Here is a 27,424-nt window from a genome sequence, read left to right on the forward strand (position 1 = left end):
TCGAAATTCAATTTTTTGACCAAAAATGTCGTCAAAAATTGAATGAACGAAACATGCACACACGGGTTAGCAAACACCCTAAATAAGTGCTCCAAATTTTCACCATAGAAAAGGTTATGTATGAAACTACATTTGAATCCATGTAAGGTCATTTCAGTTAGATTTAAATTTTTTCCTTCCTCCCAAACCTGGCCCACAACGTTGTTTCAACGTTCATCGAACGTTAGGGACGTCAAATATAATATACGCTCGGTATTGTCAAATAAAAAACCACATACACAGGTCATGAAATACCAAAATGGTTCATCCCTGAAGAATATCTTTCCTGGATTCGTCCAATAATATTCCAAGTGCATGATGTTACAATTGTAGTATGCTTAGATCGCTGCTACTTTACCAACATTTTCCAAAATTGAAAATATCCAGTGATTTCAAAGGTGGTCTGATGAACAGGTTATACTGTTTGAATATGGATCAACAATTATCACGTGACCAGTGAAATAACTTGATTCAGTTTCAAGCATTTTCCAAGAATCGAAAATATCTGTAAATTTCGTCCGAAAGCGTCCGAAACTTTATACGGAACTGTACGAATGTGTATCAACAGTTGTCATGGGAACAGTATAATAACTCGTGGAATCTTCCATAGAATATTGAACACGCCTTCGGTTCCATGCTTTCATTGTATTTTTCTCTGGATGGAAAACCATGACGTAAAGTTTATGTGTATAAAGTGAAACCATGAGAATAAGCGCTACGGAGGAGATTAAGATCCATTGTACGTTCAAACGCGCTTCACCTGTGGGTTGAAAATGATAGAGCGGAAATAAGATGGCTAGAAATACGGCAGCCGAAAAACTAGAGTATAATATAGTCATTGATTCTGAATAGTTATCGGGTAATTTTCGGCTCCGGTAAGCTTGTATGAGTGTGAATAGCGATAGGAGGATAATGAAAATAATTTGGATGTGTAAATGGCCGTCAGATGAGCACATGACGGATTTTTCTAGCGTTGTGTCGTTATATGACGTCTTAATGGAGATCGGATTGTATTTGAATTGTACAAAAGCTAACATGATGCTTGTCAAGGGGATTAAGATAATCATGAAATATTGATGAGCGATTGTAGCGTTGATATCTTTTTGTGTGAGTTGTTTTCTCTGGCGAAAGACGAGAAGTGGTTTTTCAACTTTGGCGACTGTGATTGCAACCAGGGTTGAGAATGTGACTCCAATGGAGCTTGGTAAGAGAACACATGATACGGTAGTGACCTGTAACAGAGCTTGTACTAACAGGAACAAGAAAAGAAGGAACGAACTGGTTGTTTGGATTTGCGATAAGGTACGATCGGACGCGCGTACGATGGGCGTCTTTTTATATAATTCGAACAAAAAGATGGTTAGTATAGAGAAAAGAAGACCGACGAGATTCAAAGCTAGTCCAACTAGACTACCAGGTGATTGGAAATCGAATGATCGTAAACGGTATAGGACGTAGCAGTGAGTACGATCAAAGTTGGAAATATTTTTGTTGATACAAGGTTGGCAATTGCCCTCTGATTCGACTCCTTTGACGTGATTATGTTCACACTGAAAGCATTGGTAAACGTAACGATTTTGCCATTGTGTATTTGGGGCTTTAACGAGTTTTCTCTCAAAGCCCGGTCCACATGTAAAATTTGTACAACTCGATTGACCGCTTCGGTTAATGTATTTTTGACTTTTGAAAGTATCAAGAACATCACTCGTGCTCAACAAATCCAGTTTCCAATAATCTTTAATGGTATTGAAATAGACATCAAAATTGATGAGCACGTGGCTTTGATTATATTTCCCATCCGTTATACTGTGATGTTGATCAATGTTTTTTTCTTTTAACAGATTGACAAGTTTGTTGGTAGCATTGAAATGCATTGGCCCGTTATGTTCTTCCTCGAATACAGGATAAAGCAACGGAAATGAGTCATCGGATAAATTCTTTTTAAGGAGCGAAGGGAAGAGAAAACTTTCCCAAAGTCCACCGAAAATAACAAAAGCATGTGCGCGTGTGTTATTGATGGTTAGCGAGCGAGCGACCGCGTCTTGAACATTAGTCGATTCATAAACCATGCAAATTTTGTTTCTTGCCATTTGTACGAAGTTTTGGTAGCGTTGATTAATCTCATACGATTGGTTCAAAGAAAACACAATCAAATAATCATAATGGTGTCTTTGTAGTAAGTTTAATAAATAATCGTTTGTTTCTTTCTTCAGTTCACCGTGTTCCAAGAATCGCTCGTTGTAAACTCGATTCTGTAGCGAATAGTTCTGAAACGAGATTACAGGTACCAGAGCGGATGATAAGATATTGGCAGCTAGGATAGTTCGATCTTTCGATAAATATAACATGACGCACAAAATTTGATTGGCTTCAATTGTAATGGTGTTTGAAGGTGCTGCTAACGAGTCATTGCCGATCGGCTCTTGTTTCTTGTAAGAAATGTCGACGATAACTTTCAGTAGAATTTCAACCATTTTGTTGGTTTGATTGCAAACATCGTAGAATTCATATTCGAAATCTGTCCCTTCCACAAAATTCTCGTTTAAGCCATGCATGATCCCATAATGCACTGCAAGAGCGGTTTCGTCTATCTGATTGGTTGATTCACAAGTTTCTAACAGAGAAACGACTTTGAATGGAGCTGCGATTGCCAGATATGGTAGGAGGACGAGCAGGAGGAGAGGTATGCTTAGTGTGGGACGGTTTTCTGGTGCCATGTTTGCGTTTATCTGAGAAAGTAAAAAAAGTTGGGCTCTTTCAGAAGATGTCCGTACATGGGGGTGGAGGATATATTGTCCGGGGGGTAGCGAAAAATCATCAAAATTTGCCTTGCCCGGGGTTTAATTTGGGTTGTCCGGAGGGTCAACTGATGCTTCTCCAGGGGTAAAACCCGTTGTCCGGGGGGCCAAAAGTCACTTTGTCCGGGGGGTAAATCACTGAAAATTGTTATATCCTCCACCCCCCATATTCAATTTTTTTCTGGAAAAGCCCATTTTAAGAATGAAAAGAACCACTGGTTTCCAATCTCTTGACTTGATTGGATTTCCCATATACGTAATATGTAATAGTGAGTGTGTCCAACTTTTTGAGTTGACTAGTCCGCCATTTTGCTTTCTATTATACTTAATAGAAAACGGAATTCAAATGTTTAAAATTCAAACGTTCAAAAAAATAAGGTAAAATAGAAAACAAGATGGTGCAATGGTCGACTTCAAAACTGGATACACTTCCACTAGCCTTTCTAGAGTAAAAGAATCTCTCATCTAAGGAATGAACGTTTTACTAGAAAAGGAAAACAACATTTCAATTACAAGATCTTTTTCGTTCTTAGATTTAGGCCGCACAGCTACAGTTTTCAATTTCCTTGTTTTTAAACATTCCTGTCTCAGTGATCAAGTTAAACTATATTTTAGAAGATAAAGGGGCCAAATGAGGATTGAAAATTATTTTCCGTTTTAAAAAATGGTAGGGATTCATAAATCTAATGTCACAATCTCGTCAAGTCTAGGATTGCTAAAATTCTAATAATGATTTTCCGTGATAAAGGGTGAAATTTCAGGGTATCCTCAACTCATAGGACCATCATTTCAGTAGGGTTCCATTTGGTTCTTTGGCTCTTCCAGAAAATGTTCTTACATGGGGGGTGGAAGATATAGTGTCCGGGGGTAGTAAAAATCTACAAAATTTGCCTTGTAAACTTGCTCTGCTTGGGTGTAATTTTGCTCTCCTTGAGGGTGATTTTGAGTGTCCAGGGGGTCAACTAATGCTTGTCCGGGGGGTTAGACCTGCTGCCCGGGGGGGGGTGTTCAAAAATGTTATTTCCTCACCCCATATTAATTTTTTTTCTGGAAAAGCCCTGTCATAGAAAACAAACTTAATTTAATACTCTCATGTTTGATGACAGATAGAAATGAAAGTCACAAAAGTATGATTTCCCAGAAATACAAAATCTCATACTAGGTTAGAAAACTATAAACAACTTGTGTGGGTGTAGGATATCACACCAAAAACGTCATTTGATAGGACTAGCTGACATAAATAACAAATTTCTTTGCATGAGGGTCTTGTGACAGATAATTTATCAGTTAAAGGTGAGCACAACTCTTTTGAGCTGTTTACTCTAAGGGGCGGAGACTGCCCTTGCTGACTATTGCTGACTTTCCAGGCGAAAAAACTTCTTTCAATTTCAATACAACCCCGATGCTCGTAAATAGACCCTGCCTGTAAATCATGATTTTAACGGAAATTTACGCGAAAAGAAACGAGGTTCCCTTTTTTCCTAGATTCTAGATTTTTTAGTTACAAAAGCCGCATTTTTTCCACATTTTTACCTGAAAATCTCAAAACTTTTCCAGACATTTTCCATTGGTAAAATTTTTCAGTATTTTCTTAAAGGACATTTGAAAGGAATACAAAAGAATGAGAAATAAAAGAATGGACATAATTTAAAGATTTTGTTGTGAGCGAAGAATTTCAAATGTCAGGATGAATGTTTCCTATACTATTTCGCAGACGTTTCTAGACAGGTATGCAAATCCTAAACCTTTTCCAGACATTTAAAGACTTTTACCACCTAATTCCAGACATTTCTGGCAGACGTGAAAAAGGGTAGCACCCCACGACGAATTTTTTTTTCTGTTTTGGGGACCCTATAACGCAGCTATTTATGTTCAGACTGCTATCTGTAATATTTATATCAATGTGAAAAACGAAAATTCGTCAATTCGTCAAGAATATATTAGTGTAACCATTTTTCGACCCTATTCTAGTTCAAGGAGGCCTTTTCAACAGCTGCATAATATACACCTCATATATGAAAACTTAAGGCAAGGTCAAATCAATTTGTTGTGTTTTTCAGTGTTATACTTAACAGTCTCAAGGAGACAATTTTAACCGATTTTTCAAATTGCTGCATCGTGTCTGTGACACACATTTGTTTTATAAGAAACCCCAAGTTTCGGCTTAAGGCTGACGTGTTGCTAAATATTTTCCGGATTTCAGCCGAAAAGTTGCTTATTGATTTTGAGCCAAAAAATGTCGAGCAACCTCAAAAGTTTGTTCTTTTACCTCAAATTAAGTTTCTAAATACCAACATTTTAAAAATGCTTAAAAAGCCCTTTTCTTAGGTAGTTTTGATTGCTTTCCCGGTTCATGCTCAATTTCAGGGCTAGGTTGAGAGGTTGCCGAGGCCAAGTTGTTTAATTCTTTTTTCATTCTAAGGACGGGGCGCTAGCAACTCGGTTGCTTACAAAAAAATGTGTACAGGGGTGTATAGAAGTGTTTTTAGTGTTACTTGAAATATGTAGTGAAAGTGAAAGTTCAAAAAGTATGATTCAGGTGGTATCGAGTTACAAAATAATTGTGTTGACAACAACTGTCTCAAAAAAGACATAAATAAAATGCGCGTTTTAACAGGACATGTTCGAAGAAAAACACTAAGTCTTGTGACAAATGTTTGATAAATAGAAAATTGATTTTTTGATCATTTCTAAATGTAGGAAAACTTAAATTATCCAGTCAAACTTATGAGATGGAGTTATTCTCAATGCTCAAAACATTACTTCTTATATACACTTTATGCGCCGGCCTTCAAGGCTCAGTTTTATTCTCAGATAAGGGTCACAACCTTAAAACATGCAATACAAATGGGTGTGACACCAACAACAAATTCGGTAATCCATTTCCAGTGGGCGATCCGAGGAATTGTCTTATGCAGCAGCCTGATTTGTTAAAAATGGAGGTACTCCCTGGAACCGGATGGGACAATTTGAGGAACGTCGATATGGATGTTGTGTTGGGCGAAAGTTATTCACAATGCAAAACAAGTAAAGATGGTATATATTTAATTCCCGATGAAACTTACTCTATCGCTATTAAAAGAAAGTCACGTGGAGCTGACATCTGATTATTTTGACCACTGGAATAATTACACTTCAACAACATCGACCACTATCAATGTTCAAGGTTTTGGCATTACCGAAGAGGGTGTTATTAGTGGTAAGCTTTCTACTGAATTCCGATCCGTCAAGAGTAATCAAGTCGACCACAAAGCTGTTACTACGCGTGTCCAACTACGACATAAATTTTACACAGTCAAATCGAAAACGGACACTGATCTACATCCAAATTTCAAATCAAGGCTACTGGATATCGCATCCCACATACAGTTAAATAATACAAAAATGGCGCGCTATTTGACTGATTTGGTGGTCCGTGATTACGGGACGCACTATATTACAAGTATAGACGCGGGTGCGGTTCTATCCAAAATCGATCATATAAAGTCAACCTATGCTAGACAAGAACAAAGAGATTCTACCAACATTAGAATCGAAGCAAGTGCACTTTTTGAACTGTGGGGAGCGAGTACATCAATTTCGCACACGTCAAGTACGGACAATATCGACGCATATAAAAAGAGTATCACTGCCTCAAGTATAAAGAGCCATGGAGGACCCCCGTTCGGCGCGAACTTTACTGTCAAGGACTGGGAAGCAGGATTAGTCAATAATCTAGCAGCAATAGATAGAGCCGGAGATCCTTTATATTACGCTATCGAGCAACAGGCTTTCCCAGAGTTGCCAGATGCACTTGTATTTGAGCTGGCAAATTATTTGAAACATTCAATCAAAAGTTATTACAAACATAACCTTATAAAAGGGTGCACGAACCCTGATGCAAGGGATTTCAATGTTCAAGCCATTCTTGATGATCACTCTTGTGAGAAGCCATTCACCAATTTCACATTTGGAGGTGTCTTTCAATCATGCGAAGTGACAAGTAAGTGAACTATTTTTGTTACACACATTTTTTATTAGATCAATTTTATAAAAACACGAGCCCGAAGGGCTACAATCATGGACGAAATATTTGAGACAAAGGGAATTTCCCGGCGAAATTTTAAACACCACAAATGATTTTTAAGCACCTTAAACTACAGTTGGAAAGTAGAGTTTTAACATGAGACTCAGGATTTAAAAGTTCAAATTTGCTCGAATAAGGCTTGGAATATAGCCTAGAAGCCACCGAACCCTTCTAAAATCGAAATATTCAATGAAAGAAAGTGCAAGTGCTAAAATAGCAATTCTCGCTCGAACTTTATATTCTGAAAAACGTTAAACTACACTAAAATGTCAATATATTTCGACCATGATTGTAGATTTAGACTTTTGTTGAAAAGTGTGCCGTAGTTAGGTAGGAAATTCTACCTAAGTCACGTGGTCTACATCTCACAATAGAATTTCAAACGCCGGTAACGGTTGACATCAAAATCCTTGTGGGTTACGGGTTTTGCGAAACAATAGTCAAAATTTTGTGTCTGTAATATTTTTTTCCGAATATGCATTTTTTTGCTGCGATGGCTTAAAGCACGACACTCGAGCCCTTTACCGGGCATTTATAAATGTTTTTATGTTAGTTGAAAAAATTCGACGTGCAACAAACCTTTTTATTTAAACGTGAACAAAAATTAAAAACAATCTGAGTCTAAGATTCCAGAATTTACTAAGACAGTACTGGTTTTAACAGGTTTTAAACCAATTTCGAGTTTTTTAGTAAAGGAACTAAGCATTATAAAAACATCGAAGAGCATAATAAAATAAATACGCCTGAAAATTTCAAAGAATTAAGGACATCGCTAGGCATCCTCTAACAAATTCCTGCGGTTTTGTAGAGGTCTGCGATTCAGACTAGGACATCACAGGCAAAAATTACTGGTTCTTTTAAAAAAAAGTGTCAATACAATGTATCCGGAAAAATAGATTTCAGTAAGTCAACCACAAGAACTTGTATACAAAATCTGTTCCGCTTTTTATTCACTGTAGTTTAAAGATTTTGCTTTAAAATAAGAGCGATGTCGTTCTCTTACTCATCAATTTTAATCTACAAGCTTTTCGATATTGAATTGACACGGATGTTGAGCAAGATTGGTCAGAATGAGAAATGGAAAAACATTCTTTTGCTTATATCAGCACAACATAACAATAGGCAGACACTGTCCTGATATGAAACAGGTATCTGATATGAAACGGAAACACTTATATAAAAATAAAACCTTTATGTTCAATACATCTTTTTTTATTTGAATCAGTATATTCTAGCTGGAGGCTCGGCTGTTCTCATATTTTCCTGATTTTCAGATATCTGAGGCTGGGGTTATTCTTAATTTGTTCTCAGGTCTGCATCAAAATTGAATCGCTAAATTGTTCTTACAAAAATTTTCTTAATAAAAATCGCGTGTATCAAAACTTCTTTAAGGAAGATCTACCCAAAATTAGGTTCACAGTGATTAAAAAACATTTGAATAGCTTTATAAGTTCTATATATCTTTGTGATGTTGATTAGGCAGGACAAAGGATAAAGCCATTTTAATTCGAAGAACCAAAAACTTCAAATGTATGGTAGTTCAAATAACTTGGGGTCAAAAATTGTTCGACTCCTCCATATCTGGGAGTTGAATGTAAGTAGTCGTAATACACCTCAGTAGAAGAAAAGTGGGAGAAAATGGAAAAATCTAATTCGGATTCTAAGAGGATGTCCTTGAACTCTTCGTTCAACTGACAACCATCAGATGCAGGGCCCACGCCATGAAATTGAAAGTGGGGGAGGGCAATGAATATAGAGTCTAAGGAGACGCAACCAAAACATTTTACTTTGCAAAAAAGTGGGTCGGTGGCGTGGGTCCTGAGATGAATATTCTCTTTCTCGATTTTTCATCTAGACATACCCCATAGTGAAGCTAAATGTGACGAGAAGAAAATACAAAAGAATCCGAAAACAGATGCTTATACATGTGAAGAAGGATACCAGCCTGTGTTCTTGCACCGTCATGATGAGGAGTCAGGCTGCAAAAGACATTGTAAACATTTCTTGTTTTGGTCATGGCACTGTCGTACGTATTGTGGGACTATACACTATTCCACTTATTGGTGTGCTGCTACAGGTAAGGTTGCTTCTTCATAGTAAGTACCACTGTAATGACATCATGATATGATCACTCTTTCTTTATAAGCATACGGGAAAATCCGGTCGAGGCTTATATGCTTAGAAAAATCTCATTTTAAGCCTATATTTATGTTTATTTATATGCTTGGACTTCGATTTATTAATTTTCTTCCTGGTTCATGAAAATTTCGAATTTTTAAGTCGGAACATTGATTCGTTTCAAAGAATGAAATTTTCGTTGTAATTTGGCGTCGCGGGCAAAAATCTTTGCTCTAAGAAAGCTAAAACAGTTTTAAAAGTAACCCTAAAAAGGTCAGCGTTTTAAAAAAGCTGCACAACTTTTTTTGCATTTCATCTTGGAGGTATGCTTAGCATTATGCTTATGTTTTACCGAATTTGAGCCCAAGTATGCTTGTAAACGTTTGTAACACGTCTGGATTTTTCCACCCAGCAGTGTCACTTTCTATCCAAACGGCTGTTCTTAAAGAAGACATTGTAGTCTTAAAGCAGACATTGTAAATGAGCATATCCTTAATAGTAGGGGGGCCAACCCTTAAGATCCATAGCATCTTTCGTGGGACGCAACCGTGATTGGTTTAAAAGCATAGAAGGATTATGAGACTCTTTCGAGAGGGGGCCCGCGAATTAGGTGTGGCAAAATGTTTATGACTTAAAGATTGACAATAAGGCAAACCCCAAAATGAGTGAAGAATCGAAGATTTTCAAAAGTCGAATCCAACAAAAAAACATCTTTGATACCATCTTGGTACAATCTCTCTTTCTGGAGCACTACTAGAATCTACTACCTTTTTATAAAGGAAAAAACTTTCGGGGAAAGAAATTTTCGCGGTGGAGTAGAGGAATTTTTGTTTAAAATATGGCTTATTTTACCCCAATTCTATAGGGGATTTTTTATATCAGGAGAATATTCTTTTTACATGGAATTAAATTTGGCGAATTTGTCGAAAAACCGCGAAATAAAATTCCGCGAAAATTTGTTCCGCGAAGATTCCTTCCTTTAAGGTAAGTGACTCACTTACTTATTGCGAAGCGTGTAATTTTTAACCCTAAGTTACCGATATTCATTTATAGGTCCTGTGAAGCAAGGAGAAGGCTTTCTTTTCGGTGGTATGTACAATAAACTGATGGTGAACCCATTGACAGGCGGTAGCAGTTGTCCACCCAAATTCTACCCACAAGTCTTTGGACCCGAAGATATGTATGTATTAAATTATTAACTTTTAAATTAGTGGAAACCAAACCACCCGTTAAAATTTGTGCTCTTGTAATTTATACAAAATCCGTCAAATATCATTATGTAAATTCAGTCCATTATCACGATCCCAAATCACTTTTAATGAAAGAAACTTCGAATCAAGATATTCACAAAGCAGATAGGGAGAGTTTGGCAGTGGCAGGATTTAAAAGCTCAAATTTGCTCCAACATAAGGCTTGGAATATAGCCTAGAACCCAGCGAACCCCTCCAAAATCAAAATATTCGATAAAAGAAAGTGGAAGTGCTAAAATAGCAATTCTCGCCCGAACTTTAAATTCTGAAAAACGTTAAAATACACTAAAATATCAAATCGACCATGATTGTAGCTAAATCTCCAGTACTTTTTGGGGGTGACACTAATGATTATTTTTTGTTGTAGGTTTGTTTGTATCAGTGATGATTATGAATTGTCAAGGCCGTATTCAATTCCGTTCTCTGGATTCTTTAGTTGTTCAATTGGTAACCCATTGGCTTTGAAGAAAAACACAAGTAAATACACGTTTTTTATATATAATAGAGTGGGGTCTCTTTAACTCAAACCTCTAAAACTCGAATATATCCTTAACTCGAACAACTTTTATGATCCCTTCAGTATCTCACTCCATAATAGAAATTTCCTTAAGTCGAGAAAATTTGTGTTCCCTGTGCGTTTTCGAGTTACCCCGAGACTCGACTGTAAGAACAAACTATATAGGAACATAATAAAGATTCGATGACAACAATATTAAGAACAAGAACATTTTAAGGCTTTGCGAACTCTAAAACACCCAATTTCTTAGGAAAACGAATAAAAATACTTACAAAATGGTGAAATAAAGAACATTTTTAGGCCTAAAACTCAAAGAAGTTAAGAACTTCCGGAGGCTTCAAAGATTTTGGATGTTTTCGTAAAAAAAGTAGTACATCGAAACATTTTAACATTCTGTTTGTAGACAATAGGGGGCCAAATGGTTGGCCGAAGAGTTGTCCTGAAAACTACGCACAGCATTTAGCAGTGGTAGATGACACCTGCGAGATAAATTATTGCGTTAAAGTTAACTCCCTATCCGCACTGGGTGGGTTGGCGCCTGTGAGACAACCACCCTTCCGTTCAAAACCGAAAAGGAATATGAATATTACAATCCCTCTCACAATTATTAATGATGAAACGAAAAGTGTATGGTTCAAAAGCTTAGATAACCAAAAATGGACAAAGGCTAATAAAAGGTACGGTACACCGTTTTTTTATTAGAATGTCTTAATTTTGGCTGAGCCTGGTTGTGCTTAGAACGTCCTAATTTTGGTTGAGCGTGGTATACACTTAAATACAGATTTACCTTGGGTTATAAAAATTGACCTTCGAGTTAATCAAATCTGCCCTAATTTAAGGGTTTGAAACAAAAGACTTACTGAATTACGAAAGTGTACTCTTCTTGATGTAATGAAAGACTTAATTTATTGATTCAAAAGGCATTTTTAGACATTTTTTTAAATCGGAGAAATTGCCCTTAATATAAGTCTGAAAAAAACGAACACAGGAGAAGCACATTGGGAGAAAATCAAAGAAACTTTATTTATTTGATCTCGTTCGTTCGTGTAAAAAATTCTCGTTTAAAATGATGCAATTCTCAATCAGAAAAAAAATTTAATTTAAAAAAGTTAAGGGGAGTACAAACAAGCATAAACCATCTTCCTAAAGCCTTATTTTTTAAAGATGCATCTGAAATGTGACTCCGGATAGATATATAACACCTTTAAAATGTCTTATTTTAGCATTATACTGGACCGCCTTGCCGAGATCGGGATTAAAAACGTTGCCGAAGATGACATTACACATATAGCGGAAAACGTGATGAATAGGGGAGCTATTGATACTTTGAAAGCATCCGTAACTCGTGTGTCACCAGCTGAGAAAAAGGAAGCTGAAATATCCAAATCTACCGGAAGTGGTGGTGGTGGTTCTAACCAACCAGTATCGAATGGAACAGCTGTAGGAATCACCATTGGTGTTCTTGCGATTGTTCTTATTATTGTTCTGGTAGCTGTTACCAAGTTTCAACGAAAGAAGAAACAACATAGAAGAGGTTTTAATGAGATCCCCGCACCTGGCTCCAATGAGCCGCAAACGGACCAAGATTATCATGCCATGTGATTTTGTGAGAAGAATACAGAAGAAAAACAGAGGAAGACTTTGGCAAAAGAAAACATAATGACGTAGCAAGACCTAGTGTATTGTGATATAGACGTTAAAATATTAATCTCAATTTTAATCAACTGCCCTGATTTGGGGAATTTCTTACCCTTAATTAGAAATCATCAGCTATCCTGGTCTACGTTTTCAACACACTACTGCTTGGAGGTTGAATATTTTATACTTGTAAATTAGCCACTGATTTCTGCTGTTCCAAGTTGGGAAGGGCTTGGCCATGTTAGGACTATTCCAGTCTTTTATGGGCTGTTCCAGAAAAGAATTGTAATGGGGTCCTGCCCCTTTGGATTTCTTTTTTTTTCAATCTTTGGACCACCCTGGATTTTCAACCTCATTTCATTGACCACCTGGAGTTTTAAAATCAAAAAACCAAACACCCCAGGATTTTTTAATTTTCGGACCACCCTGGACGCCACACCTGCTCAACAAAGGGGTACAGACTATTTCTGGAATAGTCCAATAAATTTAGACAACAGAATACATAATTGGCGTAGATTTTTTGGATTTTACGAATTAACAAAACGACGAACTTTATCAAAATTAGCAGAAATCATTTTCTAGCATTCTAATTTGCAAATATTTCAACAGTCAAGACGAAAATTTCTCTCTTCAAGCACTCGAGAAAGATTGCAAAAAGAAATTGTGCAAAAGACTTCGTAAAAACACATGTCAAGACCAGTAGAAAATAATTTCTTCTAAAAAGGTATAGAAAGTAATGAAAAAAGAGTATTACCTTTGGAAAAACTTTGAACAAGTTGAACTTCAATTTCTGTTTGAGTTTTCTCTTCACCTTCGCTAGATCACGAGAAGGCTTATGAGCGTGCATATGAAGATACTGCAATCTTGTCTTCTGCCAATCTAATATTCTTTCTTTTTGTAGCCAGTAATACTGTTGATTTCTTCCCTGCAGAGATAAAAAGTAAGAGTTAAATACAGCCTTAAAATTTCGGAAGACTCTAAGTTGAGTACCGCTTATTTAAAGAAATATGTTCCTGTGTTAAGGCCGGTGTCCACTTTCATGCGAAGCGCGCGAAAGATTTTTCTTAACCATTTTTGCCTGAAAAAAAGATTACGTCATAAAAAAGTTTCGCGCGAAGAAAAAAAAGTTGAAGGAAGTTCAACTTTTTTCAACCGTTACGTCAATTTTGACCAATGGAATTGCTTCTTTTTTCAATCAACCAATGACGTTACAAATAACTATAACGTGAAAAGTTTCGCGCGCTTCGCGCGAAAGTGGACACCGGCCTTTAGACCGGCCAAATTCTCTTTGTGAAGATTTTCACTGTATCACACACACAGTATATAAGCTTACTACCTGTAAATAGTATAAAAAGAAAGAGTCAAGTCTCGGTTCCACTTTAACCTTTATAATCTACTAAGCTCAAATGGGTACTTATTAAGCTCAGCGGGTATTTAATCTCTTTAATAATACGTTTTCTTTCAACAGTTTAAATGAAACAAAACTCTTTTTAAAAAGCTAAATAAATTCAAAATTCTTTGTCAATATTGTTCGATGCCGATATCACAGTAATCCGATTCTTCTCTGATTCTTCAGTTTCTGAAATTTTCAAGTCTCAATAAAATGTTTTCTTTAGATTTTAGAAGTCTTTAAAATTTTTTCACGTACCATTACAACAAGTGACGTTAGTACTTAACTGATGACGCGACAGAGAAAATGCTTTATCTGAGTTTTATTTCATGAACCCCTTGTCTTTATTATTTGATTTAATGAATTTCAAAAAGTAAATTAAGCAGCCCTCTTCAATTTTTCAAGTTGTTTCTGCAAACACAAATAGACAATGTTTTTCAAAAATTTGAGAAACTCAAACTTTTAAAAATTCGAGTTGCTAAGGACAACGTCTTTGCCATAGTAATTCCACAGCACAGGCTAAAGAAAGGCACACCTTGCAGTCTGTACAAACATCCTAAACAATGACATATTGTTGTCAGTAAAAAAATTACATTAACTGATCGATCAAGGGTAATAACCTTCTAACCAAACGGTTTAAAATTTCACACAACCTAAGGTTTTTTGTATGCTTAATAAATTCACACTTCTTTCCTCTTACACGTCCAGACTTTTTCCCCATTAAATACTAAGTTCATTTTGATGGTAAATATAACATTAACATTATCATTAAGGTTTGAATTTTAAAACCAAGTACTTAATTCATTTTTAGTGTAATTAAGTTATGAATTAAATTTTATTTTATTTGTAAGAAAACTTTAAATCTTGGACGAATGAAAGTAAAACTTGCTGCAAAATCTAAAAAAACCCTGAAAATTAGAAGCCAGCCTTAACTTGTTTTCTTTTTCTCAGGCTGAGCAGTTCCTTAACTAACCATTTTCAGCCCAATTTCCTTATAAACGTGTTCCTTATAAAAAAGACGTGTACCTCAAGCCAACCGTCGTTCAGATTCTTCTATAGCATGCAATAAACTCAAATTTCTACACGTAAAAAACATGTTAATATAATCTTAGCACCGTCTTATAGACCTAATGAAGTCGTTAAAAATCAATATTATAAAAGCTGTGTTTTTGTTGAAGACTTTAACAACATTTATGGCCATCTTCCTTTAAGATCTTATTATTCCAAACTTTTACATTCTTTTACTTGGGAAATATCAAGTTCTTTTATATTTTGAAATATATTTTGAATGTCTTTTTAAATATTGGATATATTGGTATTATTTGAACTGCAGGAAGTGTATTTGATCAGGGGCCTAGAGTTTTTAAGTAAATAAGGGGATCAGACTTTTTTTCTCGTAAAATCTTATATAAAAGCAAGAAAGTTTTAAAACTTTCTTAATAAAAGTTGATCTAGGTCAAAAACTATGAGATTCTATTCCTTTATGGTTACCTTTCAAATTACAAGACACCTCTTATCCCAACCTGTTTTTTTCAGCCAGTGGTCCAATGCAACGAACCAAAACTCGATGGGGATTGATATTCCCATGCTTTTTATGGCTAGGGATTTGAATTCCATTGTTTTCGAAAAAGAAAGTTCAGTGGGGATGAAAAAAATAGCACAATTATTTTGCAGTGAGGATTTGCTTATCTGATTATTTTTAGCGGGGATAAATATGTATTGGAGCTTAATTTTCCTCTGGTGACGAAATTTTGGTCAATTTTTCCAGTGGGAAGGGGTCCCAGTGGGTTTGTGAGAAGGGGATGTCAAAAGTCTTGCAAAACAAGGGGGGGGTTTGTAGGGGTTCGAAATACCGTTTTCCCGTCAAAATTCTTGCTAAATCCCGGAATCCCGAAAATTGGAAAAATAATAACACCGTCACACCGGCTTGTACAGGGCAAAAATGTACCTAAATACCGTCACCGTCTGATTTTAAAATACCGTTTTCCCGTCTTTTTTTTCGTCAAATCCCGTAATACCGTACTAAAAAAGGGCCAATCCCGTCACACCGTAAAAGTACAACCCCCCCGTCACACCGTAAAAGTACAACCCCCCCCAACAAGGGGTAATTTCAAGTTAATAGAACACACATTAAAATCATACATTTTGTGAACCCTTGCATCAAAATCAATCTATATGAGTGGATAAGTTCGAGTTTACCACGGTTGAATGAACCATGGCCTAAATTCAAGACGTATACGCGTTCACATTACAAGTATCATATTCCTTTTCTCACTAGATAAGCTAAACTGTTCATAACATAGGCCTGATTTAGACGGGCAACTTTCTGCCTTCTCTTCCCTCATTTTTGACAAAAGTCAGTGGAAAATCGACTGACTAAAGTCGATAGACCATTTCACAGTCGCAAAGCGTAATGGGTGTTTCGAAAAATTTTGAAGATTTTTGCGTCTAACCAACGGAAAACCGTTATCGGGGCGCAATCAATCCTGATTACCCATGATCCATTTCTACTGTGAAATAGCCTATGCAATAACTTCTTTCAATCTTTTTCAAGCAAAGACTCGAAACTGCCAACTTTCCATCGATCTTCTGCTGTCTCTCACATAGTCGAGCGGAGGCAAGGCAGAAAGTCAGCCGTCTAAATTAGGTCATAGATTTGGAAGTGTAGTCCAGTTTGTGAAGTGAGGTCGACCACAAAGTCTTCTGAAGATCAGGGTTAGTACCCTATGTGCTAGTACCCCACGGCTGTACTCCTCCCCCCGCCTGGAAAGCGGGCTACTCTCTAAAACTTGACACTCTACCTTTTAAATGGGACACCCGATCGAGTTGAGTAGTTCGAGATTAGTGGATCATATTCATAGATTCAAAAATATTTAACATCAACCGACTCTTGTAACCTCGAACCCAATCTACTTGTTGTGTTAAAGAGACATTAAAGTAATAAAATGTAAACATTGCGTGAACCACGTGTAATTAAAAAGAGAACAATTAAAATCACGTGTCCAAAACAAACTTGTAAAAGAATTGAAACAATCAAAATCAGCCATAATTGTTTTCATTTTTTATTTTGACATGTGACATTTGTTTTGATTTTGTATCCCGCTGCATACGGTTTGTTTATTAATTTCGAAAGTACTTTTATGCCCCTTTCAGTCATTAGTTAACGTATTAGAAGCCAGAGCTATTTTGTTGAGACAATCGAATTGGTAAATACAGTGGAGTTTCCATAAATCGAACCCGCACGGAGAACACAATTTTGTTCGAGTTAAGGGTATTTCGAATTACGGAATAAAATTTACAAGGCATTGTTAACTAAAGGGTCCAGCAAACTTTATCGAGTTTCAAGGTTTATCAAATGAAAAATAGTAATAAAATCTCTATACTGCTACTATGTAATTGGGCTGTTCCATAAAATTTCGATTTTTCGGGGGGGGGGCGTGGAAGTGGAATGGCCCATTATAGTCTAGCAAAATCAATGACTATTATATTAAAAGGTACAACACTTTGAGTTCAAGATCAAAAGAAGCACCAGAAAATAATGGGTAAATTCGAGGTATTGTTAAGTTTTGGGTCTTAAGTCTTAAAAAATGTTCTTGAAATGTTCTTAGTTTCGGCATTTTAAAATTTTCTAAGAGATTAGATTCTGCAAAGCCTTAAATTATTCCACTTGAATGTTTTAGTGTTTTTTTTTTTGCTTCAAAGCTTTTTTCTTATAAAAAACGTGTATCAACTCTGACACAAAAATATATATGATTAGTATCGAAAACTTACTGCCAGGAACCATATACTACAAATAAACTCGCTAAAACCTCATACATCATGCCTTAATGATCCAATTATAAGCAAGGAATACAACAAAAACAAAAAAACAGGAAAATTTTCATATTCCTTTCATATTTTCACGGTTGGCATAATGACACGTGATTCTGTTTGTGGTAAAAACAGAACTGATCCCGACAAGAAAAAAAGACTCCATGAGACAAAAGGAAAAGTTTACTCTTGAAAAACAAATCTAACTGAATCTAACTACACGCTTTTTTTTTATAAGAATGGTGTAAATCCATTTCATCATGGATATTCTTAACTTTTTTTGGAAAATCATCCTAGAATATTCTTACAGCATATTCTTAGGTTAGGGTCCTAATTCAGACTAGATTTAACATTTAGTACATACTTCTCAAGCATAAGATGGCATTTTTGTGAAAGAAGTGAGCCTTACTTGGGGGTAATTGACAATTTATAATTGAAAATGCTCGTGTTTGTCGTGAGAAAATTTTGTCATTTCGTAGAAATTTCTTGTTTTGTCGGCAGGTATGAAGGCCTTTTCTGAAGTCGATGCCGAGGAAGGCAAACACTACATTGGTTTAACTGCCAATTCTTTCAAACAACGTTGGTATGGCCACAAACATACGTTCAGGAATGAAGCACAGGAAAAAGTATGGAAATCACATGCGTGTGAAAACCAATTTCCGAGCATGTGATCCTGCAAAAAATTACATGCGTGTGAAAATACAATTCACAAGCCACCTTTTCTCGACTTGTTAAATGGGGTGTGACTAGACTTAAAATCACAAATAGGATTGTTTATCTTTCTTAGAGAGTGAGGTTTAATACCCTAAAAGTAACTCACATTCTATTCTATTTAACAAGTTAGAAGAAAAGATGGATTGTGAATTACATTTTCACAAGCATGTGATTTTTTCCAGGATCACATGCTCGAAAATTGGTTTTCACACGCATGTGATTCACGGATTTTTTCCTGTGAAGACAAGAAGAAATCAACCGAACTTTCAAACTACGTGTGGGACCTCCCATTGAAGGATATCTCTCCTAAATTGAACTGGGAAATAATTGACCACGCCCGTCCTTATGTTGTCTGTACACAAACCCGATATCTACGGCTAATTTCAAAATTCATTGCCGTAGAGGGTCCGTTGTCATTGTCTTTTCTGGTTTGAGATTTTTCAAACCAACCGCTACGATGGAGTACGACAATTGTCGTACTTTGGCGGCAATTTTATTTTAAAATTATGCTTCATCGCAGAGGTCTCCGTACGAGAAAATCATTATCAAACAGACAATGCGCACAGAGTGAACTACGCTACGATAATCGTGAGATACACTCTGGTACAGAGTAGTCCTTATGTAAATGGCTCAAAACGATGTAATTTGTGCTAGCCTGGATATCCAGACCGTAAACTATTTCACCGTCTAGTTTTTTATAATCTTGTCTCAGGTTTACGGTCTGGTCGAAGTAACTCGTCTGCAGGGATATCTGTCCCTGCATATGCGAGTGTCTCTAATTGGTCAGTACTCGCCCAGTCACTGAGCAGAATTTTCGCGGGGTTTTTGATATTTTTCGATGCGCGCGCATAATTTATGGAAAAAGCTGACCTTGCAAAAAAAGATAAACAAATGAAAAAGAAAACACAAGTTCATTTCTAAACAAAATGGCCGCTGGAAAGGAGCCTTTATGAATGTGGCTGATGCTTTGATGTACTTTAAAGTGGTTTTGAAAGTTTATTGAGTTTGTAAAAGAGGTTTTATGGTAAGTAATTATGTGTGTCTGCCTGGGTTTCCAAAGTTTTGAGATTCTGTCAACAAGGGTTTACTCACAGACTGTGTCATTCAAAACTGTATCAGACTTTTTTAGTTGCACCAGACTCTATAATTTTAGAAACTTTCTATGTTGAGGTAAGAGTGTTTTTTTTCTAAAATTTTGAGTCTGGATACCCAGGCTAAATTTGTGCCTGACAGAGAAATTTCACATTATGACGTCAGAACTTGACCTGATTAATAAACGTTCGGAATTAGTATCAAAATGCCGTCATTAATAGGGGGAAATTTGTTCGTTTTTTTGAGGTCGCTCGATTTTTTTAGTCAAAGCACTTGTTATACATTTTTGGAAAGCTAAGAGGTAGGGGAATCAAAATAACTTGGGTGCCAATTTTTTTTCGAACACTTTGGTGTGATTTCCGGACAAATACGACGGTCTTAGGCAAAAATAATAAGGTGAAAAATTACTGAAAATTTTAGCTTGAGAAAACGGAGACCTGTTGTATATTTTTGGAAAGCTCTCAAAAAATTAAGATAAGTGATATATTGCGAGTATAGGTGATTTCAGTACCTAACTCGCAGGGCTCGAAATAACGGTCGGACATCGGACATTATCCGACCCAAATAGCTTCATGTCCGACCCAAAAATCATAACTTTCAAGCTAAAGCAACCCTGATCGGAAATTTTGTCCGACCCACTTGAAATCGTTATTTCGAGCCTTGAACTCGAGATATTTAGCTTCCAAAAGCGCAAAAACTGGACAAAACAGCTGTTTCTGGCTGAACTGGGCTGAAAAACACTGTTTTTCAGGCTTAATATCTCGAGTTAGGTACAGAAATCACCTATGTTTGCAATATATCTCTAATCTTAATTTTTTGAGAGCTTTCCAAAAATATACAACAGGTCTCCGTTTTCTCAAGCTAAAATTTTCAGTAATTTTTCACCCTATGATTTTTGCCTGAGACGTCTTATTTGTCCGAAAATCACACCAAAGTGTCCGAAAAAAAATTGGCACCCAAGTTATTTTGATTAATCTACCCCTTAGCTTTCCAAAAATGTATAACAAGGGCTTTGACTAAAAAAATCGAGCGATTTTACAAATTTCCCCCTACTATCATTTAAATAAATTTTTACTGAAAAACTTCAAAGCAGTCCCACCGGACTAATGATAGAATTTTTATACATTCCTTTTATTTACCTTTTTATTACCCTTTTATACGCGCATCCATTTTTTATCGCACCAATTATTTCAACTTTTTAACATTTTTTAGCTTTTTTTAATGAGAATTTCGATACAGTTTCATTTTATTTGTACATTTGACAAGTGCAGTAAGCATGAAACTCGGAGTAGTGTACTATTTAGTTTGTTTATGATGGAAGATAACTTTTAAAATTTAAAAGCTCGTTTGTTGATATTAATTCCCTAGTAATACTGTGATAAGTAGGCAAAATTATACACGTTTTTTTATTTATAAGAATGGTGTGAATCCGTTGCATTATGGATATTTTAAACTTTTTTGGGAAAATCATCCTCAAATATTCTGACAACATTCTTAGGTTAGGATCCTAATTCAGACTAGATTTAACATTTACAACTTACGTCTCAAGCATAAAATGACATTTTTGTGAAAGGAGCGATCCTTACTAAGGGGTAATTGACAATTTATAATTGAAAATGCTCTAAAAATGGCAATCTTAGCTTTTGTTAACAGGTTACTTTTTCAAAGCGGGCTACACGGCTTTTTGCGCAATGCAATTGGTTCTTTTCGCATGACGACGGGCCTACACTGGCCAGAGTGTTGCCCGTCGTTAGGAAAATTCATTGCGACGTCACTTTTTCAAAGGAAAATGAACAATGCGTTGACATCATTTCTCTCATTTTTTAGTTCTAACGTCGGAAATTATAACAATTTTTTGATCTCGTTCGATTGCTTTTTCGCTTTATTTCGCTATTTTTCCTCGATAAAGCGCTAAAAATCAGTCGAAGCTGAAGGAAACGGTTAACAAATACAATAATGACCGGTTTTCTCGGACTGTACTAAAAATATTGCCCTCGGTCACCGCAACAACCGCAAAAAGCTCGGTCGTTACTTGACCTCGGGCAATATTTCTCAGTACAGCCCTCGCTAACCGGTCATTATTGTATTAGAGTAGCAAAATTCCATGATGGTGATATTCTTAGCAATATTCTTAATTTTTTGGCCATTTTCATCATTAACATTCTTATAAAGTGTATTCTTATTAAAAAAAGCGTGTATTTAAGTAAGTTTGGGCGTAACACCTTTCCCTGCATTTTTCCACCTCAAAACTTTGATCCTTTTCGTTAATTGCTGCGCATTAAACAGAGAGGCATAAAGTACTATTTCTGTATTAGGTAAGAACAGAACCAGAACATTACGCACCGTAGCTCGATGCTCTTCATGCTACGGCTGCTTTATATTAATGAAAATATTCATCATATCTAACTAGCTGAAGAATAAAGAAACATGAGGCTTCTAAACGCGGAGATCTCAAAAAAATTTTAGTTCTGTATCTTTCTTTTTTTCGAAATATTAACGAAAGTGTAAAACTAGGGTAGAGGTTGAATTCTCAATTTTTGAAGTGATAACAGCATGCCACCCCTCAGTCCAAACAACCCAAAATTTTTATTCCTTACTTTTTGACCTTGCTAACATAGAAATTTCCACTCTACATAAAATTTGGAATCTTTTGGAATATAATATGTCTGGTAACCTCGTTGATCCCAAAATCTCAAAATTTGGCCCTCAGCTCATGGACTATTTTACCAGCCCAAGATTTAGGCTAGTACAGTCCTTTAAAAAAAATGTAAAGATGGCCAAAGGTCAAATTTGAAGATACCACTTGCGGTATTTCAGAATATTTAAAGGTTTTGTTTTAAATAAGAGTGAAATCGTTTGCTTACTCATCAATCTTAATTTACAAGCTTTTTCACATTGGATTGACACGGATGTGGAGCAAGATTGGTCAATAAAAGGAAAAGAAAAACATTTTTTGCTTATTGTGCTCATATCAGCATAATATAACAATAGGTAGACACTGTCCTGATATGAAATATGTGTCTGATATGAAACGGGAGCACTTATGTAAAAACAAAACCGTTAAATAACTAAACTAAAGTAAATGAGTAGAAAATTAAACATACCAGAAAAGCTCCTCAGTCTTAGAAAAAATCTTTCTGTAAGCGACACTTTTCTTTGAGCAAATGATTTTCAACAGTGCTGCTGAACGGACACTTGAAAAATAAAAAGTAAAAAAAGGTATTTAGAAAATGACACCTGTAGGGCATAGACCTCCCCCTTATAGTTGACGTCAAATACAAAACTGAACGGTTGTCGTCTGAAAAATGCACAAAGATGGCGGAAAAAATTCAAGAAAATAATCAAAAATCACCATCAATAAACGACTTTTGCAGCCCGTCAAAGTGCATCATAAATGAAGAAAACGCACTAAAAGATACCCTACAATGCAGGAAGTGCCACCGTTTAGTCCATTATCTTTGTACAGAACTGCCACTTTACCAGATCCAGATATGCTTGTCATACAAATCAAGAAGTTTCCAGTGTCAAAACTGTACCAAAATCGCGCCACAGGTAATGGAAAGGTATAATTCAAATGAAACATCAAAAATTGAAGGATTCAAAAACGAAATCAAAGCCTGTGAGAATATAATGAAAAGGCAGGACGAAGAAATAAACCATTTGAAAGCACAAGACGTCAATGTTATGGTCAACGAAATGAAAGAAACTATGGACACCAGAATAACCACGCTTGAAAAGAAGATTGAAAGCATCATCGAAAAGAAAGAAGAGAAAAGACCACCAATGAGCTACGCTAAAATCACATCCAAACACATCGAGAAAAACATTGGAGATGCGATTCGAAAAGAAAAACAGGAGGAGCAGCTGATTCGATCTACAGCACGCAACCTAATTTTTCATGGGATTGATGAATCGACAGATGAAACTGAAGAAGAAACAAAAATCGAGGACGAAGAATTTATTCATGATAAAATTATTGTCAGCGGCTCCATCTGAGGAATATAAAGATTACCGAGACGCAGCGGATCGGGAAATTTACGAAAGAAAGAGAAGATAAAGCGAGATACCGACCAATTAAAGTCACATTTACGAACGAAGAGGACAAGAACACAGTGTTGCAAGCAATAACAAAAGAAAAACGCTTTCCTTACCGAGTGACAGAGGATTTGACCAAAAATGAAAGACAGATAATCAAAGAATGGTGTAAGGAAGCCGAAAAAATGAATGCTAAAATCAAGGAAGACAACACAAAATGGAAAGTCCGGGGGAGCCCGCGAAAAAAACTCTATTTCAAAAAGATCATTGTAAAAAGTACGAGCGGTTTATAGAGGCCCATGTGTCTTCACGGTGGCCTGCAAACCTGTAAAGCTTTATTATTATTATTATTATTATTATAAACCCTATTGAATATTTAAAAAAAAACTAGAAATTATGATATATGGTCAAAATAGTTATGAAATAAAATTTTTATATTCAACAAGATTTATTTCAAGATTTTTGAAATATTTATGACATTAGCATGCAGTGTTATGACACAAACAAAGGTATGGTGTATTTTTGCTTTATGAAAGAAAAGGTGTTAGATTTTCTTCTTTTCTTCATCAATATGCAAAGAGTTTATGAAAGAAATTTGTATAAACCTTTGCTTATAATAGAAACAAGAAAAGACTGGGTACAAAATATTGGTCATGTAGTCCTATCCTAATTAAAGCGAAAGTAGACTATGCTATTATAGTCTAAGACGAATTCGAATAATAAAGAATAACCTCAAACACGTAAATTAGCAGTCGGGCGGACATTTTATCCGCGTGGGCGAAAAATAGTCGGTGGGGCTCAATGGCTAATAAATATGAACACAAATTCTATTTTCCGCCGCGCAACATATTAAGTTTTATAATATACAACTATGTTATATCATAATATCATAATAATATATTGCACAGACGATAGCATCGTCTAGAGCGAAAGCCTTTATAAAAATAAAGTGCAGATCGTAAGTTTGTGTGTCCATCAACTGAAAACCTACCCTGAAAATCACTTCATTTTTATTCTTTAACCTTTAAAGTAACATGAAAAAACCAAAACCTTAAAAAAATTCTTCTGATAAAGTCACGTACTTGGGTAACTTTGATAATATAAAATACCGCCATATCAATATTACCTTAAGTTTAAAATACAATGAATTTACCAGCTACGTGTTCTACATACGTGATGGTCTATATTATATTCAGTATAAATTAACCCCTTGCGGCATGTACTATTATGAAATTCTTCTTACACAATTTAAAATTCAAATTTTAACATTTCGACATTATTATTTTACATATTTATAAGGTTTATACATGAGATGACAAGTTCATCCTTTTTGGAAAGTTCATTTAACATCATCCTAAACTATGACGCGTAAAATACTAAAATATTTTTTGTAGATATTTTGAAAAATAAGAAACGCCTTATAGAACTCGAAAATTTTTAAATAAGTGAAGAATGAACGCGCACAACAAAAACAATAATATTTATCGGCGTTTTTTTATTACGTCGGCGTCTTTCCTTCTTCTTTTTCTTGATTGTTTTTCAATATCAAAATCAATATTTTGAAAAACAATCGAAGAGTTATGGACAAGTGTGTTGGTCAATAACCTTTTTTCTGGTAAACTATCATGAGAACAAAATATCTTAAAACATTAGATAGAACTACTCCGTCCCTAACTGAAGCAAACTAATGTACCGACATTGAAACCACGTTCATACGCTATGTTCCGTTTCGCTCCGAAACGAAACGGTTCCGAAACGCTGTGTGAACGTTAAAATTGGAAACATCAAAAAAAGAAGATGTTACAAAGCAAAACAGATCGAAGGGGTTTCACTCCACTATTTTCATCGGAGCGAAACTGTTCCGTTTTCTTGCTCCGAAACGTTCCGAAATGAGTATGAACGCTTCCTATCCGTAATAAATACCAGACTGGAGCGATACGAAACCTTAACGTCTAAACATGGTCTGAAAGTAGACCATAGTTTAGAAACGAAAAGTTTATCGATCAAGACCATCCTCTTGCCTCCTCACGCCATGTTAGTTGTTTATCTTCAATGCTGGACAAAAGGTTTGTAGACTTCTGCAATATTTGCAAAATACTTCAATATCGATCAAAAACAAGTTCCCAAGAGGCTCTTGGTGTTTTCCAAACCCATTCAAAGCCTTTGAAAGTCACCCACTGCAGTCTAACCGCAAGGGCAAACCACAAGGGCTTGATTAACTGGCTTACACCAGTATCAAAACGCTGATTTTTTGCTTGTGGTTCCCTCAAAAGCAATTCAAAAGCAATGCAACGACTTCAAAAGTGTTTTTCTTAACTTCCATCCCCTTTCAGACACATTGAAGAGTCATTTTGCTCTATTTCTCATCATTTTTCACTGAAATTTCATTTGTGTACAACCTTTTGTCCAGCATTGTTGATTGGACAAATTGCCGGAACCGAACTATGGTCTCTACAGTGGTCTACCTTTTGTAAAGATAGCGTATATTATTTTGGTTTAACTGCCGTCGCTTGGGAAACATTGAGCAGCTATATCTAGTATATCTGTGATCCCGAGTCACGAGAGACCCACGAGAAAAATAATGCGATAACACACCCCCTTTTCACAGACCCGGTGGGATTTTATAAGCCAGTGGGGGTAAAAATAAACGGACCAAAACTCGATGGGGATTGATATTCCCATGTTTTTTTATGGCGTGGGATTTGAATTCCATTGTTTTCTAGCCAGAAAATTCAGTGGGGACGGCAAAAATAGCACAATATTTTGCAGTGGGGAATTGCTTATCTGATTATCTTCAGCGGGGACAAAAGCTAGAGTATAATTTTGCACCGGGGACGATATTTTGGCCAATTTTTCCAGTGGGAAGGGTTCCAGTGGGTCTGTGAGAAGGGGGTGTGAAAACCAGGTAAGGTCCACTACAAATTTTACACAATTTTCTTCAAAAAATGCATACAATGAATACAGAATATTCGCAACAGCTATGTCTATTCCCCGACTTTCTAACTATAGATATCCACCAAAACTATGTGTTAAAGTAAAACTAAAACTAAAAAATTAAAATAACATGTATGCTACATCATATCTTCCTTTGTTTCGAGCGTAAAACTCCTACTAGGAGTAAGGCCTAAAAGCCTGGAGCTCAGGGTATTTTCCAAGCACTTTTCCTTACCACCGTTTTTGGTCGAAAAATTGAGTTTCTATGCAGTGGTATAAAATATCACCCAACAAGGTTGGGCGACTAAGAAAATGTTCGCCCTAAATGTCCAAAATAGGTGTTTTCATGCATCTTTAATAGGCTAAAAATTTCCAAATTGAATTTGAAAAAACAGCCTGCTACTTATTAGACTCATTGCAATATAGTACAATTGATATTTTCAAGTTTTTGTGCGTCATTTTTCCATTTTAGAAAATTGAGTTTGAGAAATCATTTCGAAATTGAGTTTTTGCCACCGAATAACGGTGGTAAAAAAGTGCTTGAAAAATACCCTGGGAGCTGTCTATTATGTAGACTAAATAACACGAGGCTCAATTTCGGTCTAATTACCTTAATTAGAAAAAATTAAAAACGAATCTAACTCTAAGATTACAGAATTGGCTTGAAAAATGCTAATAAATTCAGTTTTAAGTGATAGATTTCATTTCAATATGATGAACATTATTATTAGAACATTTTTATAAAGCCGAGAGAAAAATAAATGAGCAGTCCAGTCAGATCTCCTGTTTCTGATATAAAATCAGATCAGCGCTAATCAGATCAAAAAATCATATACCTTAGAATGTGTTTACAACTGGCGTATCTGTTCCATGCACTGCTAAATTATTCTCCTATGGCACTCACGGTGTTTGGTAATACAACCTGTAGGTTGTAAAATGACAAAATGAGAGATTAGTAGGGCATGGCGTATAAATTAATACCATGCCATGATGTAAAGATAGAAGCTCATTATCAAAATTAAA

At 35.9% G+C, this 27,424-nt stretch overlaps 2 protein-coding genes across 3 annotated transcripts; one reads left to right on the top strand and one right to left on the bottom strand.

Annotated features, from left to right (window-relative positions):
• LOC136815604 (probable metabotropic glutamate receptor mgl-1) lies at positions 1 to 27,310 on the bottom strand. Of its 2 annotated transcripts, XM_067072057.1 has the most exons (4): positions 27,238 to 27,310; positions 22,537 to 22,626; positions 13,181 to 13,351; positions 1 to 2,768 (listed from the first exon to the last, which is right to left on the bottom strand). In XM_067072057.1, the coding sequence occupies exons 3-4, from the start codon at positions 13,271 to 13,273 to the stop codon at positions 576 to 578; spliced, it is 2,286 nt and encodes a 761-aa protein (XP_066928158.1). In that variant the 5' UTR covers positions 13,274 to 13,351; positions 22,537 to 22,626; positions 27,238 to 27,310; the 3' UTR covers positions 1 to 575. The 2 variants fall into 2 exon arrangements, with proteins under 2 accessions (XP_066928158.1, XP_066928159.1); XM_067072058.1 differs by lacking the exon at positions 22,537 to 22,626.
• Positions 5,451 to 12,508, top strand: LOC136815605 (macrophage-expressed gene 1 protein-like). The gene is made up of 6 exons (XM_067072059.1): positions 5,451 to 6,819; positions 8,759 to 8,980; positions 10,075 to 10,201; positions 10,639 to 10,748; positions 11,192 to 11,465; positions 12,012 to 12,508. The coding sequence occupies exons 1-6, from the start codon at positions 5,892 to 5,894 to the stop codon at positions 12,388 to 12,390; spliced, it is 2,040 nt and encodes a 679-aa protein (XP_066928160.1). The 5' UTR covers positions 5,451 to 5,891; the 3' UTR covers positions 12,391 to 12,508.
• Positions 27,311 to 27,424: the final 114 nt, after the last annotated feature.

The sequence above is a fragment of the Clytia hemisphaerica genome, unplaced genomic scaffold (genome assembly GCF_902728285.1).
Source record: "Clytia hemisphaerica strain Z4C2 unplaced genomic scaffold, Clytia hemisphaerica genome assembly, whole genome shotgun sequence".
NCBI lineage: Eukaryota > Metazoa > Cnidaria > Hydrozoa > Leptothecata > Clytiidae > Clytia > Clytia hemisphaerica.

Excerpts from the sequence above, each read along its gene's own strand:
- LOC136815605 (XM_067072059.1), top strand. The coding sequence starts at position 5,892 with ATGAAACTTACTCTATCGCTATTAAAAGAAAGTCACGTGGAGCTGACA. Across the intron at positions 6,820-8,758 it reads TCAATCATGCGAAGTGACAA|ACATACCCCATAGTGAAGCT; the intron begins GTAAGTGAACTA and ends TTTTTCATCTAG. Across the intron at positions 11,466-12,011 it reads TGGACAAAGGCTAATAAAAG|CATTATACTGGACCGCCTTG; the intron begins GTACGGTACACC and ends GTCTTATTTTAG.
- LOC136815604 (XM_067072058.1), bottom strand. The coding sequence starts at position 13,273 with ATGCACGCTCATAAGCCTTCTCGTGATCTAGCGAAGGTGAAGAGAAAA. Across the intron at positions 2,769-13,180 it reads TGTTCAAAGTTTTTCCAAAG|ATAAACGCAAACATGGCACC; the intron begins GTAATACTCTTT and ends TTACTTTCTCAG.